Consider the following 18,619-nt stretch of genomic DNA (forward strand, 5'->3'; position numbering starts at 1 on the left):
GTCTAGTTACTACTGAGGCTTTCTTTCCTTTGATCCAGATGGTGTGGTGGCTCGATTCTCCCAGTGCCTGGCTGAGTTTCGGACGTGGTTAAGAACCAACTGGTTGAGGTTCAATGCAGACAAGACGGATGTGATGCTGGTAGGCAGGGGCACACTTGGAGATTAAGGGAGGGAAAATCCAAACTCCCTCAAGTAATATAAATATTATATTACTGTTCTTATATGTTCCAGTATTTGAGAACTGATGGGCCAATAATTTCCAGAGTTTGGGTGAGATAAAAATAACATGTCAACAATATATGAACTATAAAAATGTAAGTTTGTGATAATCTGATAAAATAGGGCCACTGGCTAAAACTCTATGTGAAAATTGTGAAAAGAAAACTCTAAACTGTTCTTTGAAGAACCAGAAGGCTATATAAGTGTTTTGAGCTGGCATTAATAATAAAAATCAAACTAACAAAAAGATGATGTTGATTGTTGCATAGATGAGGGGCTTCCAAATGTAATGCATTACTGCTTTGTAACCTGCATCCTGCCTACTAAAGGTAAACTCAATTTATCTAAAATGTCATTTAAAAACATTGGTGAACTTTCTTGATATTTAGGTATTTTCAACCAAATTAGTAGTTATCCATAAATTTTTACTTGCACGTCATGCGTAGGCTGTCACTTTTAAACAAAAATTTTAAGAAATACTTTACAAAATAATCTCAAAAGGGACTCATGGTCTCTGAAAATTGTTATAGAATTTGTTTTTAGGGTTTTGAATGTGCTGTATTAATCTATTTCATTCAGATGGCCCCAGTGTATAAATTGCTACAAGTATTTTTTTGGTGCATTTTGTGAGGTACCTTTTTGAGTCACATAACAGATATGTTTGTATAATATGGGTATATGTTACTTATATTTGAATCAGGTGTTGGTACTGAATAAAAGGTTATATTTCTTAGGATATGTAAATTGCCAAAGACGTTTATTTATTTGTCAGTTTAAAGTACTGGTTGAAGTAAAATTGTGACCCTAAAATGCTTTTGTTAACAGCAAAATAATAACTCTGAGGGGTTCTTGTATGTGTGTGTGTATTACAGCCCTTATAAAATTGTTTAATAACTTTTTAATGGAGTATCCAGTAAAGTGCTTAAAAAGAATTTCCCAATATAATAGCAGTTTTGAGTAGTTTCATGTGATAAAAGTTAATGTCAGTGTCCCTGAAAATAAGGAAGCCTTTAGGTGGAGAATGAGAGCTAGAGGCATTTATTCAGGCTTTGTCTAGTGATTTCTCGTTTTGTTTTGGGACACTAGCCATACATCTCACATAAAATTAGAATTAACCACACTTTTTAGTTTAACTTTAAAATATTACTACTATTAACAGAACTACCATTTTGGATGTCACATTAATATTATAAGCTAATAATTTTTAACAGCTGATAGGTAATGGTGAATTCCCTGAGGCCTTCAACTCTGTCATGTCCTGTTTTCAGCTCTTCTAGTATCAATAGGCTTTAAACATTTATTTTTTGTTTACCCAGGTATAAATATTGACTGTTTTCATTTGAATACAAAGAAGATATCTATTGTGTTCATCCAAAGTGCTGAAGAACTCAGGGTAGTGGAAGGAAGTAAAAAGGAGGGAGCTTCTGGTTTAATAAAAACAGTGTTGCAAAGAGCTTTTTTTGAAAAGCTCTTCATGACAGTTAAGTCATTAGAGGTGTTTAAGCATAGGCAGAAAAGCCTGGATGTGAGTGGGGAAACATAGTAAGAGATTCCTAGCTAGATAGGGTAGAAATTGACTAAAGACCTTTAAGGTCGTATCCAACACTAACTCTCTATGGCTAATGAATAGTTAATTTTTACATATTTGATACTGAAGAGGTAATCAAGCGTTTGGAGAAAGACTTTGGTTTCCTTCAGGTGGCTCCTAAAATTTAAGATAAGTATATCACTAGAATAAAGTGGGAGTAGAACTGTTGAGTTCAGTAGTAATGTGTTACTGATGACTTACAATATTGGAGCTGTTTTCTCTTTAGTTTTAGAATCTCTGAACCTAAAAAAAAAATCACTGAACCCATGTTTATAAAAATGGAAGGAGAAAAATGTAGAGGGGATTTTTTTTCCTCTATACAATGCCACTTAAAATTAGTAAAATTGATACATAGTATTAATAAACTTAAAGGTAATTTAGCAGTAAGATGGCTACCCATTCAAAGATTTCTTAGAACTTGATTTTCCTGAATTTCAGAATTCATTCAGTACCTTAAAGGACCATGATCCCCAGCTTTTTATCATACTTGGGATTTTTTGTTGATGGTTTTAATGAAGAATCAAAGATTAAATGGGCTTATTTAGCAAGTAAGTTATTCCTATATCTTGCATTTTTGACACTTTTTAATTTTCCTTTTGGTAACCATCTAAATAAATTTCACATATTAGCTTTTGTATTTAAATAGAAAATCCTCCTTCATTCCCATGGTATCATAAAGCCTGAGTTTCTACCTCTAAGCCCCTTATTCTTTTTATCTTTACCCTCCTTAAGTCTATACACATCCATTGTTCTTTGCCTTTAGCTATTTCCATCAAGCATATCAAAGTGAAAACTATGTGAAAATAAACTGACTTTTTAAAAAGTCATTTTTATATGGAGTCCTAAGGGCTAAGGTAATTCAACAGGGTAACACTCAGAAACTATATACCTATGATAAAATATTCCCCCAAGGAATCCTGAAAAACACTTTTATATAAGTATTCTAAAAAATAAAATGAAAATACTATACAGTACAGTTAATGGTAAAAATTGTTTGTAGATTTGGGAACCTTAAAGTTTTCCTTTCTCTTCTTTCCCTTGCTTTTCTTTCAGTAGAAAATGTGCATCAGATGTTTATGTTTAATTGGTTTACAGACTGTCTGTGGACTCTTTTCCTGTCAAATTACCAGGTAATGTCCTTTCACTTAGCAGCTACTTCATATACCTGTAAATGCACAAATTATTATTGGACATAAGAATTTCAAGTTAATGTTGAATCTTTGGAAATAGGAAACTGTTTAATAGAGTTTAGATTTTAAGGAAATACAAATACTTTAAGAAAACAGCCTCCCCCATATTACATTGCAAGTTAAGTATTAAAGAAAAATTATGTATGTGCAGATTTATGCAATATATTGTAGCACTGGCATCACATTTGGAGGGAATGAATAATTTTCATATTTAACTGGTTGATTTCGGTAGTCATTTTTAAAACTGCATTAAGAGTAACCCTTGGACATTTGGGAAAAAACAGTCTTTTTAAAATAAGACTTTTAAACTCCTAGTTTAGTAAAATGTGTTTGTACACGTTTTAATACTACCTTTGTAGTAGGCAGTATCTGCCTTAGTAATGGAAGTGAAATATGTTTGTTATTTTGCAGTTATTGGCTCTGGCAATCATCAGAATTGGCATGAACGCGAATTGGCAGTTCTAGGCCAATACATTACAATAAACTTTCAAATTGCAGGCATTTTGAAAAGGCATTGCAAATAAGCAAGTTCTCCCTCCATACAGTCAAGTCGGAGATTAGTTATGTTCATCAAAGAGCAGCTTTTCGGTATTTCACATTTAAAAATTTTCTCTAGTGCAAAATTCAACCATTGTACAGTTAGGTTGCTACTGGCATCTCAGAAGGGTTGTGAGGAAAAGCAAATGAAATATGAAGATAGCAGACTAACACAATCCCTTAATCTCGGCTCTGACTGCTAAAATTTGGAGATACGGAATTTTACATTTCATGTCGGGAATCAACCGACTGGAATATTTGTCAAGGGATAACCGCTTTCAAAGCGCACTACTTGCCGTTGTTGCATCACAGCAACATCCGTTTTCCAGAAAATGCACTTCAAAATAAGGCCTACATGTAAAATATAACGTATCTTTTTCCCTGCGATGTGAATGCTGGACGTGGTTCCTTTGGCACCTTTCTTTGACTTCTCTAGTCCCTAGATGCTTCTTCCCCCCAGCTAGAGTCGCGGATCCGCTAGGGCCAGGGAGGCACTCCTCGCTGAGATACCCACCTCCCCTCGATACCCACCTTGACTCCGCCCCCTCCGCGCTGCTCGGGGAAGGGCTACCGCGGGGCCGCGCGCGCGTCCCTGCTCCCGCGCGCGCGCCCCGGCCTTTTCCCTCCAGTCCAGCTCAGCCGGGTCGCCGCGAGGGGGCGGAGTGGGGTGTGGTGGGCGCGCTCCGGCGGCTCCTGCGCGTTCCCGCCAAGGCAGTGGCGGCGGGAGCGGCAGAGACGGCGGCAGTGGCGATTAGAGTCCCGTTGCCGAGTCTCACATCCGGGTTCTGGCCGTGACCCAGCTGCGGCCGCCGCGGAGATGTGACCCGTCAGTACGGCAAACATGGCGGAGGTAAGGGAGCTCGCTCCCCCTCCCCGTCCCGGAGCCGGGCGCCCCTGGGCCCTGGCCGGGGAGGAGTGGAGTGGGCCTGGCTAGGAGAGGCCCAGCCCTGCTGGCGCCACTGCCCACCTGTTGTCCGGAACAGGCCGCGCTCTGGGCGGGAGCTTTCCCGGGAACTTAGTTGGGATGGGTCCGGGGGTAAGAGGAAGCGGAGGCGTAGTTGGACTTCGGGGACAGTTTGAAGGGTCTAGTGCTGCGTAGTACTGCGTGCGGAGAGGGGCCGGAGGCGGGGGGTGGCGCCCGCCGGGCAGGGGCGCCTGTGGCGCAACTTCGCCGGCCGGTGTTAGGGGCCAAGAGAGGAGCTGCTGCTTCCTCTTCTTGCGAAGTTTCTTCCCTCCCTAACCGAGATGCTGTTGCGCCCTTCCGCGTCACCCCCATCCGTTTGCTACTGACATCAGTCTGTGCTGGTGGGGAAAACGTAAGACAGAACGGCCTTTGATTAATTTTTCTGATGGTGATAAAATAAGCGTGGAGAAGTGAACCTGGCCTTTTGTAATCCAGCCGTCCAGGTTGGGGGAATCTCCCCATATCTCCAAACAGTTCCACCGAACCCCTCACCCCCAAAGTAGAACCTCTTTTTCTCTACGTTTTAGAAGAGTTGCTTTCTACCTTCCCCTTCTTCACTTTCCAGGCATCCCCACCATTCCAAATATAGTCGATCTTCTAAATTTTTTCTCCCCTTGGGAAAAAAATATTTTTTTTGCCACCTTTTTTGTAATTAGACGAGCATCCCAAAGTCCCCTTTCTTCGATGGTAGTTTTACATGTTTGGGCCTCAGATCGGTGGGCAACCATTGTTTTGATTAATTCGAACTTAGTAAATGCTACTGGAGATTTAAGTTTTTGTCTCTGCTTTAAACCTTAAACATTTGACTTTTTTAGAAAAAACTTTTTTTTCTTACCCTCGGAAGAATTTTGTTATTCTTTACGTTCTGGACTTCTTCAAGAGGTTATATATTTAGATTTTTTTTTTATTTTTTTATTTTTTGTCTTTTTTGAGTAGAGCCCCCCTTAATGATTGAATGATTGACAAAGCATTTCTCTTGTGTCAATTACCATTTTCATGCTCTCAGGCACCCAAAATCAGATTCAGGAAGTAGGTAATTCTTTTTTACCATCAGTCCTCAAGTTTTGTCTTCTTTATTTGTTGGATGAAGTCAGTGGTACTTTCATCAATCCCATAATATCACCGTTGTAAACCTTGGAATACAGAAACATGATTAGATTATGGGAAACTATTAATTTGGAATTCTTTTCATATACCTGTTGAGTGGAGGGACCTACTGTTAACTGTTTACTGGTGTGGTACTTAGGTTGCTCCGTCTGTTTGCTTTATGGAAACTGGCTTTAAATGCATGTCCTGGAGTATTTGCTATTAAAGGAGGACACGATTTTACTGTAGCAGGACTGTTTGCTGCCAGTATTCTTTTTAAAACATTTCATATTTCTGATGTAAAATTAAATTTAGATCTTATATTAGTTCCATTTCTTTGCTCTTTGTGGTTCAAGAATTGTTCAAGGCACATGAATTGCACAAAACATAATACTTTGTATTTTACTTAAATGTGACTGGATTTATTCTACTCAGCTGAAAGAATTTTAGTCCTGGTGAGGATTGTTTCTTTTCTTCATATATAAAAAGAGGGAGGGGTTGTAAGTAGCTGGATTTACATATATTTTATCAAATAGTCGTTAGTGGATCTCCCTTTCAGTGAATGCCCAATGGGTGATGTAGTTTCTTCCCTAGTAGTGCTGCTCACAATGGTTTGAGCATTAAGTTATGTAGTCATATTTTAAAGCAACAAGATATTATTTAAGAAAAATTACTTAGTATGTGAAAATGTGAAATTTAAGTTTAAAAAATCTCACCCAGAAATTTGAACTGCTAGCACATTGAAAACTTAATATGTAAATGGAGGTTGATTAACATTTTATTTCTTGTTTTAGAAATTAAAAATGGGTGCCTTAAGAGGAAAAGCAGTGTTTTAGTCACTAATCATTTCCTAATATTTTCAAGTGTATATTCAGTTTTCTTAAAAATTACATCACTTGGAGAATGAAACTTATTCTGTAGGAACACATGGATGGTTCAATTTCAAGAAGAAAAATCCTGAATTTTGTTTTCAGTGCATTTATTTAGAGACCTGGTATCTTTTAACAAGCTCATATTTTATATTCTTCAATTATTTGTAGTTGGTTTCCTTTATAATGAATTTGGAAGAAGAGTGGAATAACCTTCATCTGTGTCTTATAAAAAAATTAGAACAGGTGAAGAGATAAAAAGTAAAATTAATTTAAAATTTTTTGATTTCAGTATTTTAATTGGGATGGTTTTAGAAAGTAGTCATTTAAAAAATTAGATGGAGGAGAAATGCGTGGTTTATAAAGTGCTTTTACTTGGTTTTATGTCAGCTTTCAGGAGATTCATTCTTTATGCTGCCAATGTAAACCATGTGGTAAAACAATTCATATGCTGTGCTGTTGCACCTACTTTGGTTAAGTAGACTTGAGCTAACTGGTGAAATAACACTAAGTGCAAAGCAGCAATATATTTTTATTTGATAAATCTGAGGGGAAAACAGATTATTGAAGATGCACGTCTCCAGAGAAAAATACAGGCATTATGCTTCTGGGTTTTTTTGTTGTCTCCTATATAGGAGAATGACCCTGACCTTGTTTTTTTAGGAAAAAATATTTAATTCTTGAATACAAATTACTTTAGATGCGAATAGAATATACTTGGTTTCATATAGTCTGATCATCTCAATCCATAATAGGAAGTATGTATTTAGCAGTTTTTCAAATTGTGGTAACATTAAAAACATATTTAATATGCTTAGAAGAAATGGCATCTGCTATTTTTCTTAATTTTTTTTGTAATATTTTTCATTGCGTTTTATCCCTTGAAGTTATTTATTCATCTTCTAAAAGGAGGCCAACTTAGAGGAAGGAAATTACAGGGTAGTCACAGTTTTACAAAGCAGTGAGAAAGAAAGAATAAGAGGAAGAAATAGTTGATCCTTTGGGTTTTATAAGGAATGTGGTGTAGGGACCTTAGGGAAGGAACAATTTGTCTTTTATTTCAGAGTTTGTAAACACATAAGGGACTTTCTTCTCAAGGGAAAAAAAAGCCACAGCATAGTGCAAGACCAATCTTTTCACCTAGGCCATATTGCTGTCATAAAAAGAGAAGAAAATGTAATGGACTTGCTTTTCTGTGTTAGTTTTAAGTATTTTAATGTTTCTAGAAATGATACAGAATCTGTTTATTCACTGTCACATCTATTCATTTCTCTTAAAAACAGACTTTTTGCTTAGCATTTTTTGGAGTATATTTAGATTTTGTTTTTTAAGGAAATAGGATCATCTTGACTGCTATTCTTGATAGTGCTTTCTACTCTAAACAAAACTTGTTTCACTACAATGACTTTAGACCTTAAATAATTCTCTATACTGGTAATGAAATTTTTTTTTTTTAATATTTATACGTCAGAGCTATTAAGGATTTATTCAAAGGAATCAAGAACACCAATGCACGAGATTCCCCAAATGCTTAATTCAGGAGAAGTAATAGTCAAAGTGCTTGATAAGGTAGGAAAGGTTGATGGGGGATATATAGAAGTAAATTACTTTCAGAGAATTCTTGTGAGACTTAATTAGTTTCCCAGATAATTCAGAAATAAAACACTGCCATTGAAACTTCAGCATGTCTTTATGAAAAGTAATGTTATATAGAAATTTCTTGCTTGAAGTTCAGATCTAGTCCCTGTATATTTCAAAAGATTTGCAAATGGTTTCAAAATTCATTGCAGTGATTAAACTGTTCAAGTACCAGTCGTTGCTTGGGGCCCATTCTGTTTGACTTATTCCACTGAATGAAGAATGACTGTTATAATTATGCTTATGTAGATGTGAAATTCATAAAGTAGTACCCCCAGAAAACTTTTTGCAGATTGAGATCCTCTTACCAATAGTCCTAGATTCTAAAAAAAAAAAAAATTTCAGAAGTTTGTTAAATACCCCATCCATTTAGCTAAGTACTCCTTAGTAGTGTTCTGTCTTTTGAACAATTCATAATAAAAGTAAAGAACTTACAGCTGAAAGGAATTTGAACTAAACTTGAAGAAATCTAAATCTTATCTTAGAGAAAATGAAACTGAGCAGTTTATGTAATTTGTTCTAGGTCGTGCAGTTAGTCTGTGGCACAATTAAGACTAGACAAGTCTTCTGAATTCCTGATGCTTAATAATAGCAATTCATCCTCTAAGTTATTACTAGTGTAGTAAGTTTGCTAATTTTTCCTCAAAGACAACCTTTTTTATGCCCTAGAATTCCTCAGGATAACAGCAAAGTTAAGTGATTGAATTTTGTATGGAGGAAGAAGGATGGTGAGCCCTTGGCATAGTTCCCCTGCTTTCCCTGTGCTGGAATAGGGTCCTTAACTCCTTCCTGGCTTCTAGCTTCATGCCCGTTGCTGTGAGAATCTCCACTTTAGTGTTTACCTTACTAAATAGGTGACATAGCTCTTGAAGAAATGGTGGTAGAATTGGTTTGAGGGGAAAAACTAGTTCAGTTAGTTATACTCACTGAAAATGGGTTTTGGTTGCCTGGAATTAAACAGTCTGATAATTACTTTGTGTCTTTAGTGCCTTATTTATTTATTTTTTTAATAATGGTAGTCTTCTAGTTAATTGATCTTTTACTCTCAGTTTAATAGTTTTCTGGTGTATGGGATATTTCTCACTGTATTCTAGAAAAATACTGAAGAAACATTTGAACAAATCTGAGGCATTGAGTAGTTGTACCACTATTAGCAACGTGATCAATTAAGTCATATACTATATGGGTCAAGGTATGAAAATTGCTAGTTCAGTTAGTTATACTGAAGAGTTAATAGAGTTTATTTTTTAAAATTTGATTTAGCCTGCTCATACTATGTCTGTCTAGTGTTATGTTACCCATCTCAGATAAAAGAATTGTGTATGTACTTAAAACAAAACTAGGTTATTTTTCAAAATTATAGACTTATTAAAGAAAATTAGTGGGGAGTATTAGATTTTCTTAAAAATCTGAAAGTAACGGAAGTAAATGAAAATGTCTCATAATTCCACAGGATGATCTCTACTGACTTTCTTTTTAAAAATCATGGAGTAATACTTGCAAGTAGTTAGAAATTCCAGCAGTACAAAAAGGTATAAAATGAAAGAAGCCTTCTCTCCCCAACCCATTCCCTAGTGGTAACGATTGTTAACAGATTCTTGTGTATATTCTTTTGGGAAAAGCATTTATGTATGTTCCCCCCCAATTTACTCCCTTCGCTACACATTTCTTTTTACATACACACACACACACACACACTTTTTTCTCAATCAATACAGACAAATCTCATTCTTTTTAATGGATTAGTAGTGTTCAACTGTTTGGAGGAACTGTATTTCATTTCTAACTATTAATAGTTAAATGATGGACTTTGAATTTTTTCCCAACTTTTTGCTATGAACAACTTGGTGGTAATGAACATTATTCATATATCTTGGTGTGCTTTTTTAGGCGTTACCAGTAGCGTAAATTCATGTCGGCAAAATCATCTCCAGAACAGTTAAACCAACTCGTACTCCTACCAATAATGTATGAGTGCATTTTAAATACATTTTAATTCCCAGTGTAAAATCATCTTTACTGCTTATATTTTATAGTTAGGTATTGTTATGAGTGAGTACCTATATGGCTTTAGTTTTATTTTTTTTTGCCCTCCTTCCCTCTTTCCAATTTACTGTAGTCTTTAATGGTAGATTGTTGCAGTTTTCTTGGAGGGTATTGTTAGACTAGTTCCTAACATGACTGGTTCCTAATATATCCTTCAGAGAATAGTCTGAAATAACAGGCGATAACTTGCAGTCACATTTGAAACCTTTGAACAGATGAAAACCGTTTTAAAAAGAAAAAGAAAGTAAGGGTAAAGGAGGAAGGAGATGAAGAGAAATTTTTTTATGAGTTGTTTCCCTGGGAGGTATAGAAGGAATCAGGCCCTAGGCTTTTAGTTCCACCTTCTTCACCTACCATGAAACCTTAATCAAGTCACTTTACTTCCCTGGGTTTGCTAATACATAAAGTGAGGTAGGCAGGGAAGATATTATTGCCAGGATTATGGTTATAATCAAGTAACTTTATGCATTTGAAAATATATAGTACTGCATTAACACATGCTGGTTGTGCTGTTTCAAATACCTAAATAAATGCCCTCATTCCACACTGAAATACCAGTATTATGACACTAAACTCTTACTTTGAAAGATAATTATTTTGTTTGTTGGTTGGGCAAAAGTAATGTTTACGGTATGAACTATTTTCAAATGCCAGTTTTCCAGAAGCTTCTCTTTGATAATTAACTTCAAGAAACTGATGTCACTCCCTCCCTAAACCAACACAATAGAATTTTATTTTGAATATGGAATACTAAAATGTATATGTATAGGCAGACTATCCCTGCATCCCCTCCCCCGTCCTAACCTAGATATACCATCAATCAAATCACGATTTTTGGAACATTCCAATATGTCTAACATAATATGATCATTAATTTTATCTTTGAACACTGGGTGTTCTACTTAATGTCAGCTATATTTACAAATGCTATACCAGCCCTCAAAGCATTTGATATCTTAACGAATGGAAAATATTTGTGGCCTTTTCCAGAGCTTTAAACTGGTTAACTATTCACCAGTAAAACAACAATCAGTATGGTATTTATTGTCATTTAGTGCTATTTGAGGCCTTTTACAAACTAAAGTATGAGTATACAGATGCCATTCACAATTCGCTATCTCTGTTACTGCCAATGTCTAACATCAGTGAAAATGTACCATTCTTCAGTAGAATAATTTATTTTTAATCAGAAAGCCTTTTTTATCAGAAGACTGTTAAATTGAATAATTATTGGGGTGTTCAAAAAGAATTAAATGCTTAAAGAACCATTTCTTTAAAGCTCCTAAGTTGAAAAAAAAATACTGGTTTTTCTTCTTCATGCCAAGCAAACCTGTCTCAAATTTACTAAGAAGGAGGAACAGCCTTGTAAGGCTACTCCATGAACAGTGAACCTTGGACCAGATGAAGATAGTCATGAATGGTGCTGTAGCCTTGGACAGAGGTTGTGGTTAAACTTGGGAAATTAAAGTATAATTACATTAAATAAAAGCAGGTTCTTTTTTTTTTTAAATATTGATTTGTTGTGTAATAACTTGTGTGGTGGATAAATTTGGTGTGAGCCAGAAATGCATAGTCCTGCCTGAAAGGTGTTAAGCAAACTAGAAACCACTTTTATGTTACATCATTCATTCTATTCTCTCACCCTACTCTTCAGCTTCCCATTAGAGGAACCAAATTAAAAAGTGGTGCTGTTTTGATTATTGTGGCAGAGTAACTTAAAGAAAGATGCTGACACTTGAAAATATCCAATACCGAATACTGTCAGTCTTTTGTTATAATAGGACAATGCTATAGGCAAGGGCCATTCTCGTGTAAGAATTAAACCGGGGGAAAAATAGGACCCTTGAAAAAGTATGCCTCGCGAGAGCCTAAGTCACCACATGGAATTTGGAATGTCATACTACGGTAGTATACTGTGGACAGTTTTCAAAATGGAGTTTTACAACCTTGTAAGAATTTGTCTTAGATGCCTAGCTTTTGAAAAATTGGGCACTTTGCTTATTTCTATTTTGTTCTTGCCTCTCTGCTCCATTATGAGGCAGAAAGAAGGAAAATGCACTAAAATATCCCCCCTCTCTTTTGCTTTTGGCCCTCCAGCATCTCTGACTTCTTTTGTGCATGGAATAAATAGCACTGAATGAATAGGCACAGTTTTAGTTATAAAGTTGAAGTCATTTGAAGCATCTTTTGAGGTTTTGTTGTTGAGTTTGTTATTAATATATTTTTATATAGGAGTTTATGTTTGTAGATGACTTGATTAAAATGGTGAGTTAAGATAAAACACAGCCACAAACTGTCAGGTGGTGATATTACTAAAATAAGTTGCTAACAATTTTATCTTTTAAGTTTTCCAGATGCTTGTGGTTAAATGTATGAGAAAGAGAGTAGTACAGTAGAAGGAGCTTTATAATTGGGAGTCTTTGTGATCTTCCATCAGCTAACTTAACCTCTCTAGATTTAGCATGAAAGGTTGCTAATTTTGTGATAATCTGCAAGTATGTTTGTTAGTAAAGTTAACCTGATGTACTGTTTGGTGCTTAAGTAACATTTTAACTTCCTTGCGCTTGCTTGCAACATAATTTTTAGTTAAAATAATGTCTTAGATTGTTTCCACCTTTCTTCTGCAACACATTTTAAGCCCTAGATCAGCTTGACAGCAAACCTTGTTCCTAGTTTTTCTGCATTGGTTGGAGGGAGTATTCAGGATCAAGATCTAAAATCGTATCTCTTAAACCACATGTGTTACGGGACCCATATTTGCCTTTAAAATCTGAATCAATTCCATATTATTGTCTTTGTTTCTAGATTCAGGAGTGTTTTGAGTTTTTATTTATGTTTAAATAATTATGTCAAAGAAAGGATTATACGGAAGTTTTAGTTTGTCGTAAACAGTTCAGATACAAAATTTGCTGTAGTATTTGTTGTCATATTAATCATTGAATAATTTCTGTAATGTCTGTAAAGATTACTGAACAAAGATGTTAATTTTTCTTCCTTTCTCCCCCTGCCCCTTCCCCACCAGCCATCTGTTGAGTCTTCAAGTCCAGGTAAGTATTTTCTATATTTATTCTAATCTCTATTTTGAGTAATATTTGACCTGTTAGTTGCATAAAGGCCAGAGGAGTTAGACTGTCACCTGACTTGCTTTTCTTCTGAATTGTTTCTTTTCTCTGGGGAAAAAGAAATGGATGAAATATTTGACTGCCCATGAAAGTACAGGTGAGGCTGCTGTGAGTTCAACCTCATGACTATTTGTGGATGAATCTCCACATGTATTTCTTAGAGTTTTTAATTACTCTTTGACTGAAGTATATATGAAATGTACTTTTAAAAAAGGAATCACGAACTGCTTAGAAATGCTTGTATAGGAAATTCAAAGTATTTATTTGAGAAAAAAATTGTTAAAGCATTTACTGGAGGGAAAAATAAAACAAGCAAAACATTCAACAAATGAACATTTAATGTTGTAAATTAAAGAAGTTATTTTTAGATTTGAATAGGATCAAGTTGTAGCCTCTGACCATATATGAGTATCTTTGGATTTCTGTATTCTCCAAATACAATACAGATTCATTTTTTTTCCTGACTTAGAGGTTGCAAGTGTGTGATCTTTGATCCAAATCTGGGCCACAAATAAACGTTTTTTTTTGCTTGGCCATGGTAGTGATCTTAAAAAATACAACTATTTTATGTAAAAATATGCATGTGGGTTTCTTATAATTAATCAGAAGTTCTGGCTCCACTGGGTACAGCATTCCTATGTGGCATCAATTGGTTGGAGCTAAAGAGCAGTCAAGGAAGAGTCTCGTATTAGTCTTTCTGGCTCAGTGTTCCAGGGACTTTACCAAGAGAGAGGCCCGCCTTCTGCAATGGGTACTTGGATTAAGGGACAGCCTAATGTAGGACGAGAGAGAAAGGGCGCTCTTTGAGGCATTGTAATAATTTATTTGAAAACATCTCACATTTATCAAATGTTTAGGTATGATGTATTACTAAATTTTCCAAATATTGAAGCAATCACCTTCCTGTGTTTTAAATTTTAGAAAGAAAGTTTGTCAAGATGGTTAACATAGTGTAAGCCTTTTTTTAAATGGATCCAGGATCCTTTTCGTGAATACATATCATTGTGCTCTGTGTAGTACAATGTATCAGGTGGGGTCAGGGGCTAGAATTCCTCCAGATCCCTTCTAAATGACTATTGTGCTAAATCGACAGTTGATTCTGTCTATTTCAGCCGGAAATGTCTTACTTTTTCTAATGCTTGGAAGTAAAGTACATTAGACTTTGTGACATTTCTGAAACTCAAGGATTTTTTTTTAATTTCCTGGTTTATAAATATGTTCTGGATGGTTGAGGTTGGAAGTATTCTGAGCTCAGATAAATATTAGATTACCATGTCCTTTTTAAGATATGGAATTCTTCATAATTCCTTTTTCTTTTTTTTTGAACCAATAATTTCTTTTTCTTTCAAACACATAAATTGTTTTCATTGGAAAAATGGGTTCTGGTTGTTTTTTGTTAATGTTGTAACCTTGCAAATAGACTGAGTTTAGGGATTTTTTTAAAATGAATTTTTGAGACATTCATCAGGTAATACATAGGTACACAAAAATAATTTCTCCAAAAAAATGATATTAATGAATGACTTTCTCAGTTTCCATTGCATTTGAATCAGTCCAGGCTGAACTGGAAGAATAGTGGAGCTTGAAGAATACAAATGTCTTTGATGGCTTTTACTGCTTCTTGAATGCTTATACAAACAGATTGAGTGTTTTGTGTTTGTTTTGATTACTTGTTTTGAGTTCACCTATCTTAGTAAAATAGGCTCTCTTCAAGTATTCTTTGAGGCAGGATCCTACTATTTCTGAAACTGTGACTTACAGGAGGCTTGGAGTACAGTAAAGCACAGGCCTTGAACTAAACAGGCCCAGGATTTAAATTCCATCTTTGCCACCTACTGTACTGGCTCTATGAGTTTACAGGCTACTGAAACTTTAAACTCTCTGAGCCTGAAGTTTTTCTTTTTGTTCTTCATAGGATTATTTGAAAATTAACTGAAGTAACATATGTGCAGTACTTAAGCATAGTATTTGGCACCTTGTAAGCACTCAGAAAATGGTGGTGGTTCTAAAAATTGTGGGAGGTTGTAAGAACCCAGAGTTTTAGGCTTCCCCTTATTCCTAACAGTCTGTATTTGAAGAAATCAGCCTCTACATCGGTTTGTTTTACTTAATGGTGCTTTTACTGGAGTGAAATAGAAATGTAGTACATCAATTAGTAAAACCTCTAATGAGTTAAACTTATAAAAGAAATTGCTAATTGATTTTCTTAATGTTAACTCATTTGTTTATTAGTAAACAATGCTTTTGCAAACTTAAGTCCATGTTTGGCAATAGCTAAATGTGGGGATAGTTTTCAGAATATGTATGCCCAGCATTTGTAATCTACTGTTACAAGCGTTGACCCTATTGAGAACAGCAATATTCCCCAGCCATCTGGCTAAAAATAGATTAGCTTACACATCAGTTACCTACTAGGTTATTTTTAATAGCTTTCGTCAGAGTTCTGTATGCAATTTTAATACATTTTGCTTTTATATTTTATCTTTGTGTTATTTCAGATCAAAATCAAGTAAGGATAACTTTCTATATATTGGAGTAAATTTTCATGGAAGTGCTGATAGAATAATATTTGAGTGTAGCTGTATTTTCACTAGACTATATTCAGATGACTATATATTCTCAGGGGCCACAGGGGTTCATACTCATTGAGTCTATTAACTATTAATCAAATAACAAGAATTGTGAATTTTCCCACACAAAAGATTATTCTTATTTGATATGACCATTCTTTACAACTCAAATTTCATGTTTAGAAGATTACAATACTCTAAATGCTCTACACATTTTTTAAAGCTATACCCCTCCTCCTAGTTTTGTAGTTGTAACTGTGTGTATAGAACTGAGACAAGACAAAAAAAATCCCTTAAATTCCTTAGAGAAAAATTTTTTTGAAGCAGGTTATGAATAAGGGCAAGAATTTCAGAAAACAGTAAATACTTGCTGTCATAGCTTTTTCCTGCTATTTTTTGTTTTACTTAATATCCAGCTTCACATAACATACATTAAGTTAATATTAATAAAATACACTTAATTTGGTTTACCAAACTTTTTAAAATATTCTTTACCAGGAGGTTCAGCAACATCAGATGACCATGAATTTGATCCATCAGCTGACATGCTGGTTCATGATTTTGATGATGAACGAACATTAGAAGAAGAAGAAATGATGGAAGGAGACACAAACTTCAGTTCTGAAATAGAGGATCTTGCAAGGGTAAATAACAAAAGCTAGAGGGTGAAGCAGTTATAACTTGTGGAGAGAGGAACCACTTGCAATTTTGGTTCTCTACGTTTGTTTTGGGGGAAAGTGATGTTACATATAATCAGTAAAAAATGTATGAGTTCATAGGTGGGATGTTTAAAATTTGAAGTGAAAGGCTTTTTTTTTTTTTTTTTTAAATAATTTTACTATGTGAAATAGAATTCAAATAGTTACTTTTGTAAAACATGACAGGTATCGGGCCAAAAGTGGACTATATAAGGATCCTAAATTTCTTTTTACGTACCTTCTGTCCTCTCCCAATTTCTGCATCTTTTATTTACTTCCCTTCAGGAGCTAAAATTTAAGAGTTGTCATCATCTTCCTCATTTCGCATTTACTCTGTAAAGTGCTGTAAATTGTCTCTGCCCCTTCCTGTGAAGATGACCGATGAATTTATTACTATATCCATTGGTCGCTTTTCTCTCTACTCTCAGTGGTATTTGACCCAATTTACCACTCCTTTTACTTGAATTCTGGAATACCCTACTGTCCAGTTTTTCCTATTTTGTTCCTGTTTAGTATCCTTTGCAGACTTGACTTCTTTTACCCAGGGTTTAAGTTTGGAATTTCCCAGTTCTGTTCTGGACTTTCTTCTATCTCTAGATCATTGCTTCTCAAAATGTAGTGAGGGTCAGCTGCTTCAGAAGCACTCTTGGACTCACTAAGAAATGCAGATTCCTATGCAGAATCTCGGGTGCAGAGGATGTGGGGCTCAAATGTATATTTTTATTAAATATGTACATCAAATTTGAAAATTACTAAAGTATTAGGTGGTTTGATCCAATCTATTCCCATGGTGTCTGTACGCTCAGTACCTCAGTTTATTTTTCTAGCATTAACAGTCCCTGTCTCCAGTTTTGTTTTATCTAATCACCTGCTTGACATTTCTGCTTGGATATCTCAATAGATCTCTTTAAATTTTAAATGTTCAAAACAGGACTATTGATTGATGTTCTCCTTCTCTATCTTTTCTTTCCCTGCCTTCTCCATCTCAGTTAAACAAACAGACAAACAAAAAACAACACTACTACTTACTTTATTGCCTAAGTCAGAAACCAGGGAGTGATCGTCTTCCATTCCTGATACCCATTCCCAAATAAGCCTATCATTTCTAGCCACAAAAATATTTCTTAATTCTTTATTTTTTTTAATTTTTTTATTGGGGATTATTGGGGAATAGTGTGTTTTTCCAGGGCCCATCAGCTCCAAGTGAAATTGTTGTCCTTCAGTCTAGTTGTGGAGGGCGCAGCTCGGCTCCAAGTCCATTTGCCATTTTCAATCTGTAGTTGCAGGGAACACAGTCTACCATCCCATGCGGGAATTGAACCGGCAACCTTGTTGGAGCTCTTACCAACTAAGCCATCCGGCCACCCCACCAGCAGCTCAGTGGCAGCTCATTGTCTTCAATCTAGTGGAGGGTGCAGCTCACTGGCCCATGTGGGAATTGAACCGGCCACCCTGTTGTTAAGAGCTCACGCTCTAATCAACTGAGCCATCCAGCCGCCCCATAAATATATTTCTTACCTTACTCCATTTCTGCTGCCACTCTCTAGCCCAGGTAACCATTTCTAGCCTAGACTATTGCAGTAGCTTCCTAAATGGTTTCTCCATTTCCTCTATTGCCCCTCTTCCCTCTAATAAGGGTGCCCCAAAAAAAGGTATACACATTTGAAGAAAGGAAAAAACTTAAAATTGTAATACTCAATATGTACCGATAACAAAAGATGAATATAAGTCATGTATATACATTTTTTGGCACCCCCGGTATTTCCACAGCACCCACGATGATCTTTTCAAAATATAAATCAGTTTATGTCAACCTCCAGTTTAAAACTTTTTAATGGCTTCCTGTTACACCAAAAGAAAATCCAGACTCTTTGAACTGGACAGCAAGACCTCCTACGTGATATGGTCCTTCATCCATGTATTACACTGCCTCGTCATGCTCTTCTGTAGCCATACCTGCTGCTTTCGTTCTTTGATGTGCTGGTTTCTTCCTGCTTCCAGACTTTTCGGCTCATTCCCACTCTGCTCTGTGCTTTCTGAGCCTGGCTCCTTATCCTCTTACGTCTGGACTTAATGTTGCCTCTTCAGAAAT

The 18,619-nt window shown here is 35.7% G+C and overlaps 1 protein-coding gene across 12 annotated transcripts in view; it reads left to right on the forward strand.

The window, feature by feature from the left end:
• MIER1 (MIER1 transcriptional regulator) overlaps positions 1-18,619 on the forward strand; it is a 56,622-nt gene that overhangs the window by 1,226 nt on the left and 36,777 nt on the right. For 3 of the 12 annotated variants that reach the window (XM_019732165.3, XM_074334915.2, XM_074334914.2), the window contains exons 2-5: positions 39-139; positions 2,861-2,937; positions 13,160-13,184; positions 16,328-16,473. In XM_019732165.3, coding sequence (XP_019587724.2) covers positions 2,878-2,937; positions 13,160-13,184; positions 16,328-16,473 — 231 coding nt within the window. In that variant the 5' untranslated portion in view covers positions 39-139; positions 2,861-2,877. Of the gene's footprint in view, positions 1-38; positions 140-2,245; positions 2,356-2,860; positions 2,938-4,121; positions 4,385-13,159; positions 13,185-13,319; positions 13,357-16,327; positions 16,474-18,619 lie in introns of those variants that run through there. The other 9 variants (XM_019732129.3, XM_019732192.3, XM_019732184.3 and 6 more) reach the window with 5 other exon arrangements.

This window comes from Rhinolophus sinicus, chromosome 14 (assembly GCF_057876585.1).
Source record: "Rhinolophus sinicus isolate RSI-liver-muscle chromosome 14, RSI-T2T, whole genome shotgun sequence".
NCBI classification, from domain to species: Eukaryota; Metazoa; Chordata; class Mammalia; order Chiroptera; family Rhinolophidae; genus Rhinolophus; species Rhinolophus sinicus.